At 45.0% G+C, this 22,543-nt stretch overlaps 1 protein-coding gene across 5 annotated transcripts in view; it reads right to left on the reverse strand.

Moving 5' to 3' along the window:
- The window catches only part of DNAH11 (dynein axonemal heavy chain 11), a 596,997-nt gene that overhangs the window by 8,974 nt on the left and 565,480 nt on the right, over positions 1-22,543 (reverse strand). For all 5 annotated transcript variants that reach the window (XM_033930891.1, XM_033930892.1, XM_033930893.1 and 2 more), the window contains 2 exons: positions 14,413-14,532; positions 11,319-11,561 (listed from right to left, as the gene is read on the reverse strand). In XM_033930891.1, coding sequence (XP_033786782.1) covers positions 11,319-11,561; positions 14,413-14,532 — 363 coding nt within the window. The remainder of the gene's footprint in view (positions 1-11,318; positions 11,562-14,412; positions 14,533-22,543) is intronic.

Below are 22,543 nucleotides of genomic sequence, written 5' to 3' on the forward strand. Positions count from 1 at the left end.
ACAAATATTTCAGAGGAAGATTCTCAAAACTTAAACGTGCCTTTAATGTGCTCACTAAACCGGTTCCAGCTGGTTTAGTGTGCATGTATTTTAGCGGCAGATTATCAAAACAGCTTACCGTGGTCTTTTCCAAGTTTCCTAACAGTCTTCAATTCTGCCATGCAAATGTAGTACAACGAGGTCATTAATATTAGAGAATTGCTTGGAGTGCTCATTTTATCATCACTGAATGATTCCCTAACCTCGTAGTGCCACAATTGTGGCCAAAATTTACTGACAGGTCTGAGCAGTCATAGCCTTACATTCTGATCAGTGTCAGAGGCTTCCCCCCCCCCCCCCTTGCATCCAGGATACAGAGGGAGCCATCTGAGCCAATCAGGGCCTTAGGCCCCTCCCCATGCATCAGATATTGCAGCCGGTGGCAGCCGGCGGAGGAGCAGGAGGGACTTTTTCTGCTCCTGATTAAAGGTAACAGGGAGGTGGGGACTGAGGGAGGATAGCCTCCGCTGGCAGGAGGGAGTGAGCATCCCTCCTGCCATATTTAAGTTCATTTGCGGCGGCAGTAGCAAGGGGGCGTTTGGTGACAGGAGGGAGTGGGCATCCCTCCTGCCATATTTAAGTTTGGTGGTGGAAGCAATGAGGGGGGTGTCTGGTGGAAAGAGGGAGTGGGCACTCCTGCCATATTTAAGTTCGGTGGCAGGGGGTGTTTGGTGGCAGGAGGGAGTGGGCATCCCTCCTGCCATTATTTTGGGTTTGGGGAGGGAGGGGGCTTTTCATTTTTTTTTATTGGACAGATAGTTTGCGTATGTAATACATGCAAAATATCTGTGGCATTAAAAAAAAAAAACCCCCGGCAGAAGCCCTAACAGCAGTGACAGAAATCTGCTTCTCCTGTCACTACTGTCAGGGCTCTGCGCATGTCTCAACCGCTCACTTTGTGCATGCAAACTTCATAGTGAACTAATCGCTGTTTCAAAGTTGGCCAGAGAATCGGCCAACCGCGATTGAGTTGCTATCTTTAGTGAGTCTAGCCCTATGAATTTTGTGTGCTTAATTTGTAGCATACCAAGGACAGTTATATAACTGAACATTAGTGACAATTACCACCAATTATTGGCTGTTAACTTCAGTTATCAGCTAATTAAACAAATTATGGGCATAATTTGTATTATTCTAAAACTGTGTTCCATTTACAGGTTGAAGGAAAAAGGCAATGTAAAACTAGTCCATAAAAGTAATAATGTCTTCATGTGGCCTACTGCAGGGTCACTGTGTACCTTATTGCCTCTCAGTATAGTAACACACTTTAATTGTCCTTGGCCTGGATCCTCAAGGAAGTCTCTAGCAAATACTCTTCAAAGTACAAAATCTGCAAGGTTCCAAGTGGAGCTTGGCCTGACTGTAGTAGTTACAGGATATATATGCATAGGTATAGTTTGACCTGTCATTTTTGGGGGGGGAGGGGAAGGGTGGGCTGTGACACATTCACATATTTATTTGCATATACTGTATACATCTCATACATATTCGTTAGTCATCTAGATAGGGAAAAATGAAATAACTGCTAGAAATTTCCATCAATAGGCGGTATATAAGTAACAAATAAACTTGGAAATTTAGGCCCTCTTTTACTAAACCACAGTAGAGGTTTCTACTGCAGCCTGAGGCACTAAATGCTTCAACGCTCCAAGTAATTCTACGAGCGTCGGAGCATTTAGCATTCCAGGCTGAAGTAGAAATCTCTACCACAGCTTAGTAAAAGGGAGGGTTAGATAGAAACCAAGTTTATCACATAGAAGATTTGTTCTCACTGATATGAGCCAGCACCAAGGGAAGTTTGTCTCATGGTGCCCTCACTTCTTATCCTCATGAACTAGCAAGGAGAGCACATTATCCCAGGACAAGCAGGCATGATATTCTCACATGTGGGTGACGTCATCTATGGAGCCCCGATGCGGACAGCTTTTTCAAGAAAACTTGATTGAAGTTTTAAGTTTGCTCTGCTGCTCCACGCATGCGTGCCTTCCTACCCCACTAGAGGGCGCATCTCCCCCTCATGGTCTCCAGTTCAAATTTTTCCGCTGAGCCTAGAAGACGTGTTTTTTTAGGCTCTGCCCCAACTGCCTTCTAGCACCGCGATTTTTTCTTATTTTTATCGATTTAGTCGCTGTGCGCCTTTTTTATTTAATTTTATCTGTTCCTGCTTCATTAGGACCGACCCGGAGGCTTCTGGATCGCCGCGGCCGCGTGGCTACTTTGGCCTCGGCCAGTTTCGTTTTTCTATGTCCCGGCCTTTGACCGGCTTTAAAAAGTGCACCCGGTGCGAGTGGCTTCTTTCCATCACAGACCCGCATCATAGACGCTCATCCAACCGACTCCTGCCCCCAGTGCGCTACTTTTCAGAACCGGGCCCTTTGTCGAAGAAAAGCCCGCATGGCGGATCTTTTCACCGCCAACCAACCCTCTACCTCGGCCTCGAGGTCGGCTCCGGCCTTGACCTCGGCCCCGAATACCTCGGCACCACCTTGAGACTCGACCCCGAAGACCTCGGGATAGCAAAAAGCCTTGGCCCCGGGTAAGTCTCCTCTTCCTTCAGGTTCCGCACCAGCGAAGAAGCCAGCCTCGGGAACACCGGCAACGCATGGTGGAAGCCCCATGCTTTAAGCCCCGGCGAAGCCTTCCAAGCCTTCGGGCCGTGCCTCCACCACACGGGAATACTCTGATACAAGGTCGCCCCCGGTGGAGTGCACCGAGGCATCGGACATGCCCGTTTCCAGGACCTGCTCCGGGCGATGATCTCGTCGGAGCTGTCCGCTGCACTTGCCCATCTACAACCGGCCCCGACCTTGCGTGCGCCGGACCAGCCTGAGCCTCGCGTCGAGCCCCCTCGGGGCAAAGTGCGCCAGCTTCGCCGCATTCCATCCTCCTCGGATTCCTCCCCAATGCGCCCGAGACGCTCTCCCTCCTCGGACCGCCGCAGGGCAAAGCGTCGCGCTAAAACAACCGAAACCTCGAACCGCCGTACCTCTAAGAAGGCCCGGAGTTCTCCCACACCACGAGGCCATTCCCCGACGCCCCGTACAGGACCACTGAAGATGACTGAGTTATCACTCTCCAACCCTCACATCCTTCTAACTCCCCCTCGGACCGGGGATCTGAGCCAAGGTCCCAGGCTTTCGCCGAGGGAGTCCGGGTCGAGGTCACCGATTCGACATCGATCGGTACCCCGTACCCTGGCATCGTCTCAGAGGGGCTCCTCGAGACGACGTAGGTCCTCGACCCCGGAACACTGCCACAGTGTTTCCCCGGTCTCGGAGCACGGGTCAGAGCATGAACCTCGATACTCGAGGGAAGCCTCCCCGTCCTTCTCCGCCCGATGGAGGTCTCGTTCACTGTCCCCACGCGGGGCACCGGGAACGTCTCGCCCCCTCCTTCACTCGCTTTGTCCAGGACAGGGGCCACGCTCTGGACTTAGACCTCCAGTCCGACTCAAGATACTATAAAGAATACCTGGCGGAACTAGATTTACCGTCACCGCCCAGAGAGTCCCTTCACTTACCGCCCAATCCGGTACTCCAACAGGCTTTCTTCAGGAATCTGGAGACCCCCTATATGGTAACAGCTGTCCCCTCCAAAATGGAGTCCAAGTACCGTACAGTACCATACCCAGGTTTTGAGCAACCACAGCTCTCCCACCAGTCGCTGTTGGTAGAATCTTCCCTGAAAAAGGCTCACCCCTCCCGGGTCTCAGCGGCGGTCCCCCCAGTTCGAGAGGGTCAGACCCTGGACAAGTTCGGCAGAAGACTGTACCAGAACTCTATGATGGCCTCTAGGGTACAAAGTTACACTTTCACCATCACGTTCTACTTGAAACATCTCATTGGACTATTGGGAGCCTTTGCGACCGACCTGCCGGCCTCACGCCAAGGAGCCTTTAACCTGCTCCTATGATGGCTTCGAACTTTCCTCCAGAGTGGCAGCCTTCGCTATCGCCATGCGCCGCCTAGCCTGGCTATGCCTCGTCGACATGGACCCCAACTTACAGGACCGGTTGGCTAACCTCCCCTGCATGGGCAAAGAACTTTTTGATGACACTATCGAGGCAGCTACGAAACGCCTTTCGGAGCACGAACGCTCGTTTGCCTCCCTCGTTCGGCAAAAACCAAAACCACCAGCGTCCAGGCCATTCAGGGCCCCTCCTCGCCGCTACCCTCAAAAGTCTACCCCTGCCTTCTCACGGCCTCCACCCAGACGCTCGCAAGCTCACCATCGGGCTCCGCCCAAGTCCCAGCCACCTGCGACAACCAAACCATCCCCGTCCTTTTGACGGGATAAGCGGATGGGGGCTGCCCCCCTCCGCCACAGCCCCAGGCCTCCTTCCCATTGGGGGACGCCTCAGAACCTTCTACCCGTGCTGGGAACAAGTCACTTCGGACGCATGGGTCCTTGGCGTGATCTCATCAGGATACTCTCTCAACTTTCGGGAAATCCCTCCAGACAATCCTCCAAGGGCGTGCCCTCTCAACCGAACTCAGTTACCCCTCCTTCTCTCAGAAGCTCGAGAACTGCTTCGCCTACGGGCAGTGGAGGTGGTTCCCCCCGATCAACGGGGAAAAGGGTTCTACTCCCGTTACTTCCTGGTACCAAAGAAGACGGGAGACCTGCGCCCAATCCTAGACTTGAGGCGGCTCAACAAATTTATGGTGCGGAAAAAGTTCCGGATGCTTTCCCTACCGATTCTCTACCCTCTTGAGGACGAGGGCGATTGGCTCTGCTCCAGACAATCCTCCAAGGGCGTGCCCTCTCAACCGAACTCAGTTACCCCTCCTTCTCTCAGAAGCTCGAGAAATACTGGAAGCCTCGAGGAAGGCCTCGACTAGAACCTGCTATTCCCAAAAGTGGACCAGATTGTCGTCCTGATGCTCCTCGCACGACCAGGACCCGGTGTCGGTCCCGGTCCCCTTGGTCCTGGAGTATTTGCTCCATCTTTCTCACTCCGGCCTGAAGACCAACTCCATTCGAGTACATCTTAGTGCAATTGCTGCCTTCCACCAACCCCTGGAAGGAAAAGCCCTTTCACTCCATCCCTTAGTTTCTCGTTTCATGAAAGGTCTTTTGAATGTCCACCCTCCTCTCAAACCTCCCCCGGTGGTTTGGGATCTTAATGTGGTCCTGGCTCAACTCATGAAACCCCCTTTTGAACCATTAGACAAATGCCATCTGAAATTTCTCACTTGGAAGGTGATCTTCCTGCTCGCACTCACTTCCGCTCGACGAGTTAGCGAGCTACAGGCGCTGGTGGCGGACCCACCTTTCACTGTATTCCATCATGACAAGGTGGTCCTCCGCACTAACCCTAAGTTCTTGCCTAAGGTGGTGTCCTATTTTCATCTCAACCAGTCCATCGTCTTGCCAGTATTTTTCCCCAAGCCCCACTCTCACCCCGGAGAGACGGCGCTACACACGCTTGACTGTAAGTGAGCGTTGGCCTTTTATCTCCAACGCACTCAGTCTCATCGGACAGCCCCACAATTGTTTTTGTCTTTCGACCCTAACTGTCTGGGTCGCCCAGTTTCCAAACGCACTTTGTTCAACTGGTTGGCTGCTTGTATTTCTTTTTGCTACGCTCAGGCTGGTCTCGCGCTGTATGGTCGAGTAACGGGACATAAAGTCCGAGCGATGGCAGCCTCCGTAGCTTTCCTCCGATCCACACCCATTGAGGAAATCTGCAAGGCTGCCACGTGGTCTTCGGTTCATACCTTCACCTCCCACTACTGCCTGGATACATTGTCCAGGAGCGATGGCCGTTTTGGCCAATCGGTATTGTGTAATCTATTCGCCTAAATTGCCAACTTCCCTCCATCCCTTTTCAATTAGCTTGGAGGTCACCCACATGTGAGAATATCATACCTGCTTGTCCTGGGATAAAGCACAGTTACTTACCGTAACAGGTGTTATCCAGGGACAGCAGGCATATATTCTCACAACCCGCCCGCCTCCCCGAGGTTGGCTTCTTTGCTGGTTAAGTGAACTGGAGACCACGAGGGGGAGATGCGCCCTCTAGTGGAGCAGGAAGGCACGCATGCGTGGAGCAGCAGAGCAAACTTAAAATCTTCAATCAAGTTTGCTTGAAAAAGCTGTCCGCATCGGGGCTCCGTAGATGACGTCACCCACATGTGAGAATATATGCCTGCTGTCCCTGGATAACATCTGTTACGGTAAGTAACTGTGCTTTGTCACTCTTCCCTTCCTCATTATTGCAGCCTCTTCTCTCCTTTCTTCTTTAGTTAACAGTCCCTCATCCCAAGTTCTCCAGTATTTTCCCCATACCACAATGTGCACCTTGGAAATACAAAGGCTCCTTGCGGGGACGAAGGAGATTCTGGGGGGGGATGGGTGGAATACTGTGGGGGGGGGGGATTTTTGTCCCTGCGCAACTCTCTAGTTTGTAGTTCTACTTCAGGAAGTGACTGATGCCTTCCACTGCTTGCTCTCTTCCTATTGGCTATGATTGGATCTCACTGGATACTACTGCTGGACTTGCTCTCTGAAGCAATATGGGTAGTCTCAGATGGAAGGTACAGAGTCTGCATGAATACAGATAAGAAGGAAGAACATGACTGCAACAATGGAACCTGAGGAATTGCTCATTTATGAGGGGGATGATCTCTGGGATCTAAATGTGTGAAATAGTTTTAAGTCCAAACATTGAGTAAGCAAAAACATTTAAGCTATAACACTAGATTTATTCTGATGTGGGGCCATTCTTGTGATATAAGTTCTGATATCTGTGTGGTTCATACCATAGGATTTGTCCAAAGATAGGGGTACCAAAGCAAATGTTGGTTCAAGGCACCACAACCCCTTGAGCCATCCAAGAATTTTCAGGATAGTTTTAATGAATATCCCTGAGAGAATTCTGCAAGCTTATTTCCTTGATTGTATGCAAATCTCTCTCGTGGGTATCCTGCAGACCTGACATTGGTGGCCCTCAAGGACTGGAATTGAAGACCAAGTTCCTAGAATGTGACCTCATAGGGGTTAAGACACCTGGGCCCTGGCTAAAGCAGGAAATACTTAGCTTGAATCTGGTTAAGATCAATGAAAATCTCTGCATAATAAGCAAAGAAATGTCTCATGCTCTTTTGCCTAAATAAAAGATTTTTAATGTAGACATGAAAGAGGGTGTTAACATTCTCCCACCTGATCCTTCCTTGAAACATGAAGCAAAAAAGCATGACAAATTAGACATACAGTATAACTTTCCCAAATTACAACAAAGCAACAACAAAACAGCCATGAAGTAGCATTTTTGAAAGGATGTCTAAGTTCGACTTTGGACATTTCCTGCAAAACGACCAAAGTTGGAAGCACAGGAACATCCATTTTCAAAATCTGAACTGCTAGATGTCCTAAAATATATATTTTTTGAAAATCGCCTACTTGGATGTCTTGGCCATTAGAATGTCCAGACTGCCAGGACAACTAACTTTATTCACCTTTTTTGATCACAGAAACGTCCAAGTTAGAACCGGTGTGGCTCACTAGAGGTTAAGGAAGCGCTCAGAGACAAAAAAAACCTCATTTAAAGAATGGAAAAGATCAAAAATGGACGAAAACTGGAATAAGCACAAACATCAACGCAGGTGACATAAGGCAGTAAAAGGGCCCAAAAGAGACTACGAGGAAAAAATAGCCAAGGAGGCAAAAAAACTTCAAGCCATTCTTTCGATATATCAAGGGGAAATGACCCGCGAAGAAAGCAGTGGGACCGTTGGAAGACCAAGGAATAAAGGGAACACTAAAGGAGGACAAAGCAATCACTGACAGACTAAACACATTTTTTGCGTCTATTTACCGAAGAGGATATACACAGCATACCGGAACCAATCGGACTATATGCTGGAAGTGAAAACGGGAAACTGACAAGGCTAATGATCAGTCTAGAAGAGGTATGCAGGCAAACTGATAGGCTTAAGAGTGATAAATCCCCGGGACCAGATGGCATCCATCCGAGGGTCATCAAGGAACTAAAAGGGACTATAGCTGAACTGCTTCAACTAATAGCCAATCTGTCGATCAAAACGGGAAAGATCCCGGAGGACTGGAAAGTGGCGAATGTTATGCCAATCTTCAAAAAAGGTTCAAGGGGAGACCCGGGAAACCACAGACCGGTGAGTCTGACCTCAGTACCGAGAAAGATGGTAGAGGCGCTGATAAAGGATCGCATCATTGAACACCTTGACGGACACAGTCTGATGAGGACCAGCTAGCACGGTTTCAGCAAAGGAAATTCTTGTTTGACGAACTTGCTGCACTTCGAGGGAGTAAGCAGACAGATAGACAAGGGCAACCAGGTCGACATTGTATATCTGGACTTTCAGAAGGTGTTCGACAAGGTTCTGCATGAATGACTTCTTCGGAAAATTGTGAGCCATAGAATCAAGGGTGAAATATTCAACATGGATTAAAAACTGGCTGGAGCATAGGAAACAGAGAGTGGGGGTATATGGACAATACTTGGACTGGAAGAGTGTCACCAGTGGGGTGCCGCAGGGCTCGGTGCTTGGACTCGTGCTCTTTAACATCTTTATAAATGATCTGGACATAGGTACGACAAGCGAGGTGATTAAATTAGCAGAAGTTATTCAGTAGTATTCAGAAGTTATAGCAGTAGTGAAGACGCAGGGGGATTGTGAAGATCTGCAAAACAACATAATCAGGCTTGAGGAATGGGCATCGACATGGCAGATGAGGTTCAACATGGACAAGTGTAAAGTGATGCATGTCGGTAACAAAAATCTCATGCACGAATACAGGATGTCTGGGGCGATACTTGGAGAAACCTCCCAGGAAAGAGACTTGTGAGTTCTGATCGACAAGTCTATGAAGCTGTCCACACAATGTGCAGCGGCGGCGAAAAGGGCAAACAGAATGCTAGGAATGATAAAGAAGGGGATCACGAACAGATCGGAGAAGGTTATCATGCCGCTGTACAAGGCCATGGTGCGCCCTCACCTGAGTACTGCGTACAGCACTGGTCACCGTACATGAAGAAGGACACGGTACTACTCAAAAGGGTCCAGAGAAGAGCGACGAAGATGGTTAAGTGGTTGGAAGAGCTGCCGTACAGCGAAAGATTAGAGAAACTGGGCTTCTTCTCCCTCAAACAGAGGAGATTGAGAGGGGACATGATCGAAACATTCAAGGTACTAAAGGGGATAGACTTAGTAGATAAGGACAGGTTGTTCACCCTCTCCAACGTAGGGAGAACGAGAGGGCACTCTCTAAAGTTGAAAGGGGATAGATTCCGTACAAACGTAAGAATGTTCTTCACCCAGAGAGTGGTAGAAGACTGGAACACTCTTCAGGAGTCTGTCATAGAGGAAAACACCCTCCAGGGATTCAAGGCAAAGTTAGACAAGTTCCTGCTAAATAAGGGTGTACGCTGGTAGGGCTAGTCTCATGGTGCTGGTCTTTGACCAGAGGGCCGCCGCATGAGCGGACTGCTGGGCATGATGGACCACTGGTCTGACCCAGCAGCGGCAACTCTTATGTTCTTATCCATATCAGCACCATTTAGACCTGGGAGGAGCCAACATTCTAATGGACTGGCCACATAGACATACCAACATAGCAGTGGGGCACTGCTGTGAACTGCACATAAAGGGTGTCAGATATACATCTACTTTTAATCCCCTTATAATTTATGGTGAGCCCTCCAAAACTCCCCCAAAACTTACTTTACCCACCTGTCTACCACCCCAACAGCCCTTATTGCTGCAGGTGGCTCTTATATGGCAGTATAGTAGAGTTTTGGTTAGTGTTTGGTGGGCTCTGACTTTTCACCATAAATGTTAAAGTGGTTCATGGGCCTGACTCTTCTTTTCTATGATTCACTAGCCCGGCCACCTGGCTACTTAAGACACCTGTGTGGACTTCAACTAGGCTTTCCCATATTAGGTGCTGCTGTTCTACACATGTTTTATTCAGATCTTTGAGGGATGAGAAAGGGAGTGATTTTTGGAGGAGTGTGTGGGGGAGTAATACTTTCATGTCATCTAGTCAGTTTGTTTCCCTTTTTGGCACTTAGATGCTTCTAAAAGAGGTCTAGTTCAGAATGTCTAAGTTCCGTCCTGGACATCCTGAAAAATGTCTGATTATTGCCACAAAACATCTAAGTCTAACCTGCCCCAAAGACCGCCCAACTCCTGCCCAAAACATGCCTCTTACATGCCATTTTTAGACTTGGACGTTGTGCTGGGTGAACATCCCACAAAACATTTAAATTCTTTGTTTTTATTATTGGCACTTGGTCGTTTTGGCAAGCAAAATGTCTAAGTGCCGATTTATTTGCTTATTGGGATGCTTTGGTGTTTTAAAAATGCCCCTAATAGCAACCTCAGCATGCCACCCAAAGCTTCATACACAAAGCACTTCATAAAGAGTTGGGTGTGATTGTACTGTTGGATCCTTTCTCTGGAACCCACCATTTGGTTTCACTCTTTGTAGTACAGCATACTTAATCAATTTTGTTTTTATCTGGATAATGTTATATATTTATAGATAGCTACTATAAAAGCCCCTAAATAACAGGTTTAGCTTATGTTCATGTATGATAGAAAACACCGATGAGATTCAATGAAAATTTATACGAGTATTGGTCTTGAACATAGTGTGTCAAAAATAATAGGAAGTGAGGAAAATGCTCTCAAAAATATACAGCAGTGAGAGGTCAAAGTCAATGACAAAAATATAACTAGAAACAAGACTTCTCAATATATAAATCAAATAATAAGGCTTGAATATAAATGTTGAAAATATAAAGCAATTTTTCACATACACTCAGATTTGTGTAATCCGACCAAGTGCCATAGCTCCTATAGTCGAACCCACCGTCCCATCACTGTATGACTTTGATGTGAAAGATAGTAAGTGAGGCTACATGCTCTACTGATCGATAACTTTGTTCTCAATGGCAATGAGAGGAGAAAACAACCCCTCCACTTAGCTTTTAGGGACCTGCTAATTCACCTTAAAACTAAGTGGAGGGGTTATTTTCTCCTCTCATTGCCATTGAGAACAAAGTTATTAATCAGTAGAGCATGTAGCCTCACTTACTATCTTTCACATCAAAGTCATACACAGTGATGGGACGGTGGGTTCGACTATAGGAGCTATGGCTCTTGAACATAGTGTGGCATAAGATGTCAATGTGAAAGCAGCACCCCATCACTGGAAAACGAGTTTCTGTGGTAAGGAGACAAGCTCTGTGTGAAGAACACCCTTCCATTCACAAGGTAGTAGAGAAACTTTACCTTTTCCTCTGTGGTCTGTGCTGATCCCTCTCTAATTAATGAATTTCTGGGCTGCATTTCCAAAATGGTTTTGAAAAGGTTCTCAGAAGTCACCGTCAAGAATTCTATCTCTGCATTGGGGTGGAGTCCGTATAACACTGGGCTTTCAGGCGGCAGCATATCATCAATGTACTTGTGATAGCCAACATAATCCAAATTAGGTGGTGCAACAAATCCTGGGGCCAGTGTGAATTCTCCTTCAAGCTTTCACAAATTAAGGAAAAAAAATCATTAATCTAAGCTTTAGCTGATTGCTACATTGTGCAGTATATTGGTATTACACATTTACGAAGCCAAACAACGGAGGAAAAGAGGTCTAATTAATCAGTAGCAATGTCAAAAAGATCAAGAGTGCAGCAATGATAATTGCAAAGTGGTATCATGGAGGGCAATGTTAAGAGATAACCCAATAACATAGCAAATCATTTCCAATAAGTTCAATGTGGTTAACAAATATTAAAAAAGACAACATAGATTAGGAAGATTTGGTTAGTTAGCAAACAGATACGTCTTAGTTGCTTTTGAAAATGATAAGATTCCAAGCTCAGTAATAGAGGTTTTAATTTCTTATCCCAGCAAGCTGCCTGGTAAGAAAGTGACACTGAAGATGTTTTTTTATAACAACAACCTTTGATAGATGGAAAATTAAATTGACTATGTGAACTCCATGGACATTTAGATTGAACAAAGGAAAATAATTTGGATAGATCGGTGCCATGCCAAAGAGCATAACAAAGACAACCATACTGAAATTTGATTTGGGCCTCCATTGGAAGTCTATGCAATTCTCGATAATAAAGACTCACATGATCTTATTTTTTCAAAACATAAATCAGGCGGACCGCAGCATTTTGGACTATACGCAACCTCGTTAAATTCTTTTGTGGGCCAGCTAAATAAATGATGTTACAGTAGTCCAATTGACAACACCAAAGACTGTATCAACAATTTAAACGAAGCAGTGTCAAAATGAGATCTTATACTGCGTAGTTTCCACAAAGTCTAAAAAAACTTTTCGCACTAAAGCATTTACCTGATCTTTCATGGTCAAATATTGATCTAAAATAACACCCAAGATCTTAATTCCAGTTTCTATACATCAAACAATTTGGAAGAATTTTAATATTCACCAGTGGAGTTTTCCTAGATGAATGACTTTTTCAGTTGTGTTTTGAAAATGCATGAGTGTACTGCTCACATATTTACATATATGTAATATAAAAATGAATAAACAGCCAACATTGTGTACATTTCAGAGGTTGTTTTATAATGAGATGCTTATTTCAAAGTTGGAAAAAGGCACCTCTTTGCCTTCGCAAATTAAGGTATCCTTTTATCAAACCGCAGTACAGCTTTTTACTGCGGGCCACAGAGGTAAATGTTCCAACGCTCATTCAATTCCTATGAGCATTAGAGCATTTACCTCACCAGCCTGCTTAGCTTTCAATGGTATGAGTGGATCTACTAAGAGAGGCCAGGCTGTAGGCATCATTTTTTTTTTTTTAAGACATACTAATAAATTCATATCCCTAGTCATTTAAAAACCCTCCCTTTTTTATGTCCTTTCATGAAATTCCAGTAAACATAGAAACATGATGGCAGATAAAGGCCAAATGGCCCATCTAGTCTGCCCATCTGCACTAACCATTATCTCTTTCTCTCTCTGAGAGATTCCACGTGTCTATCCCAGGCCCTTTTGAATTCAGACACAGTCTCTGTCTCCATCACCTCTTCTGGGAGACTGTTCCATCTACCACACTTTCTGTAAAAAGTATTTCCTTAGATTACACTGGAGCCTATCACCTCTTAACTTCATCCTATGCCCTCTCATTGCAGAGTTTCCTTTCAAATTAAAGAGATTCAACTCATGCGCATTTACATTACGTAGGTATTTAAACATCTCTATCATATCTCCCCTCTCCCACCTTTCCTCCAAAGTATACAGATTGAGATCTTTAAGTCTGTCCCCATACGCCTTATGATGAAGACCACATACCATTTTAGAAGCCTTCCTCTGGACCAACTCCATCCTTTGTATATCCTTTTGAAGGTGTGGCTTCCAGAATTGTACACAATAATCTAAATGAGATCTCACCAAAGTCTTATACAGGGACATCAATACCTCCTTTTTCCTACTAGCCATACCTCTCCCTATGCAACCTAGCATCCTTCTAGTTTTCGCCGTCACCTTTTCAACCTGTTTGGCCACCTTAAGATCATCACATACAATTTGCACCGAAGTCCCGCTCTTCTGTCGTGCACATAAGCTCTTCACTCCCTAATCTATACCGTTCCCTCGGGTTTTTAAAGCCCAAATGCATGACCTTGCATTTCTTAGCAGTAGATTACATAAGAGTTCTTTGTTGTTGTTTTTTGTAAGTATATATGGGGTTGTGTCTTCTTGCGTTCCCTCTCTTAGACACCAACATTTCCTTTTAGTATTGTTCAATTCATCCTGGCATTAGAGGGAAGGGCAACCAGATCAATTTCTTCTGGGTCATTAGCCTATCAGCAGGCTTTGGGGCCCTCTCCCAAAATTTTGCTCTTGGCCATAGAACAGAGATGAGTCATCTATAGTATTATGTTTAGAGTTTATAGGAAAAATTATTTTGTGTTTATATAGAAGTTTCAATTTTATTATCCATCTTTTCTATTTATGTTGGAATTAAAAAAAAAAAAAAATCATATTACCACTGCTCCATAAATATGTTCTACCCTTTATCTTTTTAGGGACATGGATAAGTAGTATTTTGGAATGAGAAGTAGAGCAGAATAATTTAGAAAGAAGCACATTAAGGGGAGAATTTATCAATGTGGGCTACTGTTAACCTGGGTTATTAGTAATGAGGGGGTCCTTTTATTAAGGTGTGCTAACCAATTTAGCGTGTGCTAAATGCTAGGGCAACCATAGAATATAATGGATGCCTTAGCATGTAGCCCACGCTAATCTTTAGCATGCTCTAAATCGGTTAGCACGCCTTAATAAAAGGACCCCCTAGGTCTCAGCATAAAATGGCACCTGTGCTAAAATAGAACAAAATGTGAGAATATTTACCACTGCTGGACTCATAAACTCTTCTAAATACATGTGGCATAGTTTCCTGTCCCAGTCATCTGTGATGTGTCCACCATACATAATATCACCAAACAAATAGCGTAAGTCTTCCCAAGGAACCTATAGATGAAAAGATTAAATGAATTTTATTTCCACTGATGAAAGAGTAAGGTGAAATGTTAGCACATCCATAATTTTACATAATTATTGTTTCAGAGAAGTTAGAGCTATTAGGAATTAGACACTTTAAAATGAAGCAGTTCTGGCTTGAAAATCAGACGTTGAAAGACTCAGTGACCTTTATGAGAAACCTAATCATTAATGGGAGAGCAAGTGGACATTGCTCCACCCCACTAGGCCTAAAGGATCCCCAGTAAACTTGGGGAGTATACTGGGGGCATTTCTTAGGAATTTTAACTTTGGGATGTGAGAGGAGGATGGCATATGGTGGCTGATTGTACACACATAAGGATGGATGCTTCTGGCTCTTGGGGAGAGGGGGAGTTTGTTGCAATGGGTGGGTGGAGGGGGGGCAAGTGGGAGAACTGTTTGTCAGAAGAGGTGATTGGGGAACCCCAAATGTCAGATTTAATTCTGCCATTTATAGCTGGCACTTATGTGTCTAAGGCAGCTGTAAATATGAACATCCATCTTTTTCAGTATAGACATTGATTCTCAGTCTGAAACTGGGAATCCACATCTGTATTGCAGGCTGCCCAGGACATGTCCTCTTCCCATCCCTCATCACCTCCTATACATAATTAACTTCTCCAAGTGCAAATAGCATTTATAAGTGTAGGCCCATCTAGACTGCTACATTCTAGTGAAAAGGAAAATGGTAGAACCAGAGGGCATAATCTGAGGTTGAGGGGTGGTAGACTCAAGAGTAATGTTAGGAAATTTTTCTTTACGAAGAGGGTGGTTGAAGCTTGGAATGCGCTCCTGAGGGGGGTGGTGGAGAGGAAAATGGTGACAGAATTTTAAAAAAGCATGGGATAAACACAGAGGATCTCTAATCAGAAAAGCCCCCTATGCCTGGAATAAATTACCCAAGTTTGTCTGTCAAGCCCCTTTCCTCCCACCTTTTTGATATAGCTTTCAATCCTTAACCCTACTCCTCAGCCCTCCAACCCAGCCAGCTGATTAACCACTCCCTTGTCTGTCTTGCCTGTTTAGATTGTAAGCTCTTTCGAGCAGGGACTGTTTTCTTACTCTTTGTGACTGTACAGAGCTGCGTACATCTAGTAATGTTATAGAAATAATTAATAGTACAGTAGTGGTAGTAATTAAGGACAGTACTGGAAAGACTTGCACGGTCTGTGTCTCGTATATGGCCATTCAGTTGAGGATAGGCTGGACTGTGTTTTGACAGAGCCTTCAGTGGATGGGGCCTGTGCACAGTGCCAGGCAGAGCTCTGGGTTTCTGGACCAGAAATATCTAAGAAAGAGAACAATTTAAATTAAATCATTAAATTATAGGGAGTGTATATTTTTGGCAGACTGGATGGACCATTTGGGTCTTCATCTGCCGTCATTTACTATGTTACTAAAATTTACATAGGCAGTGGCTAGTGAGGGAGGTTGGCGCCCAGGGTGGTGTGCCCTGCATCACCCTGCCTTGTACCCCCCCAATCTTCCTCACCGCTTGAGCGCCCCTATCCACCTCTTGCAATGTTCGCCGTCATTAGCAACATCTTCCACTGTGACCATGAAGTGATGTCAGAAGGGAGTAGAGGTCGGTGCGAGCAGCAAGTGGAAGATGCTGCTTGTGCCAGTGGGGGGGAGGGGGGAAGAGAGGGGGGAGAGGAGCTGGCGTTCCCCAAGAAAACAGCATCCAGATCAGTCCACCCCTGCCCCCGCTTTCTACACCACTGGACGTAGGATCACTGCTTGCACAAATTTGTTTGCTTCAACTTATAATAAACGATACTCTCAGAATTCAGCCTTCTCCTTTTTTTTTTTTCAGTCATCCCTACTATGTTTGTTGACTCTTATGCCGGGCAACCAAAGATAGCTGCAGAAACACATTCCAGAGAGCCTTATAGGCCAGTCGCTCAGGATTTAACGAGTGCCGGTAATGTTGAAGCTCAAAGCTAGCCAGATCAGACAGCTGGTCTAGCCAACTGTCATGTGGAATGGGCTCCTCCCGCGTCCAGTGCAATAAAATAGTACGCTTGACCGCCAAGAAAATCAGGTAAACAAAACGCCGCTGAGGCTCCGTGAGTCCCTGAGATTCCAGTAAGGTTTGGTCCCCCAATAGCAATGTTTTATAATCCCACTCCAAATCCCTCTGCAAGACCAAGTGAAGCTGCGCGAAAGAGGTATTCCACAAGGTAAGTTGAGGGCATTCCAAAAAGAAGTGCAAGAGCATTCCAGGGCTCCCCCCACATTTACTACACAAAGCATCGTCCCACAAACCCATCCGCACTCCCCGTTGCTTAGTAATATAGACTCTATGGAGAACCCGGATCTGTGTCTCCTGCCAAGCCGCCGAGCGCACAAAGACCTGAAGGACCCGAAAAAGCTCCCGGAAGGCCTCGGGTGTGTAGGAAGTAAAAAGATCACGGTTTCACTGGTTCCGCAAAGGGGTCAAGAGGCCCTCTCGATGAGCAGCTCCAGCGAGTTTATACCAAACAGAGAGCGACCCCATCGGAGCAGGTATGCTCAAAAGATATTCATCCAGAGTCCCACACAACCATGCCGATCCATGTGATTGGGATAGGCTGTCAAAATAATGACGGGCCTGCAAATAAGCAAAAAACTGAGTATTTGGAACGGCCCAACGTTCCTTGAACTGCGCAAAGGATGCGAAGGCCCCAGATCCAGCATCCATCATCTCAGAAAGGGTACAGGCCCCACGGGAAGCCCAAGCTGTAAAGGTGCCACAACCCAATCCAGAAGGAAAAGCCGGATTGCCCATCAGCTGTAAAAACGGGGACGCCAGGGGTGTCTTGCCCTGAACCCTGCGCCACCACCGCCACGCCAAGCAAAACAGCTTCAAAAACTTCATCTTGGAAGGCAATCCCCCTCTCCCTACCACGGGGTCCCGAGGAGAGTGCAACAAAGTCAAAAACTTAAAAGGCGCACACCAATCAGTCATCCATCCCGGAGGAGAGAATCGAGCGGAGCCGGAAACCCCCTCATGAATAAAGCGTATAAGAGCCGCCACATTGTAAACTCTAAGATCAGGTAGGCCCAGACCACCCTGGCCTTTAGGTAGGGTCAACTTGGCATAACTAATACGGGCCGAAAGAGAACGCCACAAAAAGGTGGTAAAGATGGAACGAAGCTTACCAATGTCTCGCTGCAGGATCCAAAAAGGCACTGTTTGTAATGGATAAAGAATTTTAGGTAAAAGAACCATTTTAATGAGAGCAGCCCGGCCGAATAGCGACAATGGAAGATCCCTCCACGCCTCGCAGAGGAGTCCAATCTTCTTGATGGCATCCAAGATGTTAGCCCTATATAGAACTCGGGGATCCGGGTGAAGGTAGATACCCAGATACCGCATAGGCTTGTGCACCAGCGGGATAGGTAAGCGCGCATGCCACGGCTCCCAGCCAAGTCCCGCGAGAGGCAATACCTCAGACTTGTCACAGTTAACCTGAAGGCCCGAAAGAACCCCAAAATGCGCCACCAAGCGAAGAGCGATCGGCAAATGGATGGGAGCCTGGTCAAGAAAGAGCAAGATATCATCGGCGAAGAGAGTGAGGCGATACTCAGTGCACCCCACCCTAATCCCTCGCAGATCAGGGCAAGTGCGTATCTTAATGGCCAAGGGTTCCAATGCCAATACAAACAGAAGCGGCGAAAGAGGACATCCCTGGCGTGTCCCCCGGCAGAGTTCAAAAGGCGACAAAAGACCTCCATTAATAAGTAGATGAGCTGTGGGCCTGTCATAAAGGCCCTGAATCCAGTGCACAAAGTTCCCCATCAATCCATACTTCGGCAAAACCCAAAATAAATACTGCCAGGAGATACTGTCAAAAGCTTTTTCCATACCCAATCCAGCTATTGCCGAAGTGCCTCCATCCCCTCGGCGTTCATGCAGGGCGGAGAGGGCCTTGAGCAGATTCATAGAGGCATACCTCTGAGGGACAAACCCCACCTGATCTGTGCCCACCAATTGCGGTAAAAAGAGATTTAACCGAGCCGCTAAAATTGAGGCCAATAACTTGACGTCCTGGTTCAATAAAAAGATGGATCTATAAGAACCAACCTGCGTGGGATCCTTCCCCGGCTTTGGAAGTAGGGTGATGTGAGCTAAATTAGGCCTAGGGCCAGTCACACTACAAGATAAATGATGGAATCTTGAGAATTCTATAGGGGATATGATACTGAATAGGAAGCTAGTGTTTTGCTTAAGAAGAGAAGTAACACTATAAAGCTTTACTGCAGTATTTTGAACTAGCTGAACTTTATGCATTTGCACAGCTGAGAGGGCAGCGTAAAGGGAGTTACAATATTCTCAGTGAGAGAATGCAAGGGAATGAAGTAACTGCCACAGAAATTTGGGGTCCAAAAAGGATCAAAGAGAGCAAATCTGATGGAAAGTGAAATTAGACTTTTTTGTTATAACCAGAGTAGAAATATGCTTAAATGGTAGAAATATGCTTAAATGTGAGATGGCTATCTATGGTAACATCCAGAATCTGCACAGAAATCTTCAAAGGAATTGGGCAATCCAGACTAGCAAGCAGACATGGCAAAGAGGGGGATTTGTTTCTAGAAAAAGATTGCATCAGTTTTATCTGAATTAAGCTTTAAATAAACAGAATCAACAATGGAGAGTAACTAAATATCATTAGCATAAAGAAAGAAACAGATACCCAGTGATTTATGAAAACATCATAGACAGGCCATACAAGATGGGAGTGAGATATACAAGTCTCACGTTTTATGAGCATTTTAGGACAGAATCTGCTGACATAGAGGCTGTTCTAAAATACAGAAGAAATGGACATTTATGTGCCACGTGTGTGCAGCATAAACATTCATTCTATCCAAATAAATTCAGAAAATATGAGTGGTTTCAAAGCAAATGGCAACATAACTGGGTATGTGCTGGAATACACCTGGTTGTGTTTTCTTAGGCTTCAGCGGCTAGCATCGTGATTGCTGAAGTTGTCTGGGTCTCGCTGCATCTGGCGAGACCCAGACAACTGCAACAATCACATCTGGTTATCTTTGTGAGCTTAGAAACATAACTATGGGCTCTTTTTATGAAGGTGCATTGTTAATAATAACTTTATTCTTTTATACCGCCATAACCAAAAGTTCAAGGCGGTTTACACTATAAAGAGCTGGACAATCAGCGAAATACAATAATATAGTAAAAAAATACAAATATTTGTAAAATGCAATTTCAATAGTAAAACTCTCATTAAGTAATAAACTTATTGAACAAAGTGGTCTTAATTAGTTTCCAAAAACCGCAATAGGATAACATAGCTTGCTAAATACATTTATCTAACCAAGATTGTTGCCTACCAGCTTGAAATGCTAGGGTCCTATCTAAGAAGGCTTTATATCTACACCCATTAATTTTTGGATAAGCAAATAAGTAGAAGTTTTTAGTTTCTCTTGATGGTCTATGGAACACAAAATGAGGAAAAGGTAAGCTAGAGACAATCCCAATATCAGCTTAAAGCAGATACTGGAAAATTTGAATAATACTCTTGCCTCCAAAGGCAGCCAATGAAGTAAACAATAATATGGACTAATATGGTCGTTCTTTTTTAAACCAAAACTCAATCGAACAGCTGTGTTCTGAATTATCCTTAATTTCTTTACATAGGGTTACCATATGGCTCCAGAATCAATCAATCTATCTATCTATCTATCTATCTATCAATTTTTTACCTTTGTTGTCTGAACATTTTCTGTTCTCATTTGCTTTAGTCCCAGTGTCTCTTTTCTGTTTTTCTCTAATTCTCTTGCAAGGTCTTCTATCCTTGATATGTCTTCTCACTCCATGTCCATCACCCATCTTCCCTCTGCATCCCTTATCTGTCCTATCCTTTATGTCCTGTCTCAATCCTCCTCACATGTTCATCATCTGCCATCTTAGTATCTCTATCCCACTTCCTGACCAGCATTGCACCTCTGCTTCCTTGTCTCTAGACTATCTCCATTCCTAGCATATTTTCTCTGTGTCCCTGTCCCTGTCCCATCCTTCCTTATTAAGGCCACCATCTCTCCATTCCGCTCCCCTGCTCACCCTTGCAGTCCAGGATCTTTTCCTCTCCATTTCTTTCTCTCCCTCCCTCCATTGGTCCAGCATCTTTCCCCGGTACAGTCTCTCTTGCTTTTTTTCTTCACACACCCCCCACACACTTCCTCCTCCACAGTCTAACAGTCTATCTCACTCTCTACCCTCCACCCCTCCAAGTCCAGCATCTCTCTCAATTTCTTCTTCCTCCTTCACCTCCTTGTCTGGCATCTCAATACCCCAAGGTGGGGTCTGGCATCTCTCCCTTTCATTCCATCATCTGAGTCTGGCATCTCTCTCTCCCCCCATATCCCCTGGGTCTGGTTTGGTTTCACCTAGCCTCTCTATCTACCAATGGGAATAGCATCTCTTCCTGCCTCTTTCCTAATCCTGTGGATCTGGTGTAATCTCCCTCCTCCATGGCATGTCTGGCATCTGTCCCCCTTCCTCCCTCCCGCAAGATTGGCAGCATTCCCTTCCTCCATTCCCTCCCACCTCTGGCCCCAGTGGCATTCCTTCCTCCCTTCCAGTTCTGGAAAATCAACAAGACAGAGGGAACGCTACTACTATTAATTATTTCTATAGCACTACCAGACAAAGCCATGCTGCTTCCGACTATCCCGGTGTTTCTCTCCGATTGATCCCACATGCAGGATTGTAATATTCATTGAAATCTCAAAAAAATGTTGGATAACAAATATTAGTTAAAGACACAGCAATACATTTCACACATTGCATATGAGAGGCTGGCCCTTTTTTTTTATAGAAAAGTAAAATCACACATGGATTACTTGCTTTCTTAGAGAAGCAATATTTGACTTGATTTGTATTTTAGATGAAATTAAGATTCAGAGAAGAAAAAATATGAATATTAATCCCTTTGTGCTCACCGTGCTGCTAAGGTCAGAATGACATTTATTGAAAGTTGTGGTTAATGACTTATAACATGTTTAATCCCAGGATCTCCTGTATCCCCTTTCTATTTGGCTCCAAAATATCAGAAACCTCTCTTTGCTACCCCTTTTGCTTCTTCTGGGTTGCAAAACATGCCAGTTTATGATAATGCATTTCAAGACAGGAACCTTTGTGCCCTCAGGGGCAGCTTGGGCCTCCCAACAGCTCTGTAAAAACTTAATTATAGTCTTCTTACGTTGCGTGTGACAGAACAGAACAAGACAAAGAGCTTAGCTATTCTAATGTACTTGTTACAAGTTTATTTGAATTTGAATACCTAAACCTCTAATGCATTTCCTCTTAAATTGGCTTCAACTGAGCAATAAGGAAAGTCTTCAGACTGTAATATTCCATTTAATGGCTCATAAAGTTGAACTGGGAATCTACAAATAATTTGCATTTCAAGAAGAACAAATATTCATTGTGAGTGTGTGAATGGGGGTAGGGTTTTAAGAGTGACTCTCACAAGCAATAAATCTTCATTGCACTGATATTCATCAGACAACTTTTTCATTAAAAAGTGGCTTATTAGCTGCAGTTAAGTTCACATTTTGGATATGCTACTTGTTTAGGATTATTGTGGCTGTAATTTAGTTTTTAAATAATTTATTTACATTTTATGCTCTTTATGAATTAGTAGTTAGATCCTTAAACTGGCAGCTAAGATAATCTCAGTGACATTATATACCCTCAATGAACTCTTCAGTGACTATTTCCCCTTAAGCTCATGCCTGCTCTGTTGGGTTTTATTGCTTACATAATATTATAGCTCTTTGGGGTCTGCAAATTGCCTGTTTTGAAAATAAAATATGTTCCACTTCTGTGTTTAAAGTCAATTGTGTCAAACTACATTAGAAATGTGGAGGGGCATAATCGAAAGGAACGTCTAAGTCCATTTTCATCCAAGTTGCAAGTCGTCCAAAGTAAAAAATAGCTTAGGACACATTTTCAAAAAATACGTCCAAA

This window comes from Geotrypetes seraphini, chromosome 2 (assembly GCF_902459505.1).
Source record: "Geotrypetes seraphini chromosome 2, aGeoSer1.1, whole genome shotgun sequence".
Classification (NCBI taxonomy): Eukaryota; Metazoa; Chordata; class Amphibia; order Gymnophiona; family Dermophiidae; genus Geotrypetes; species Geotrypetes seraphini.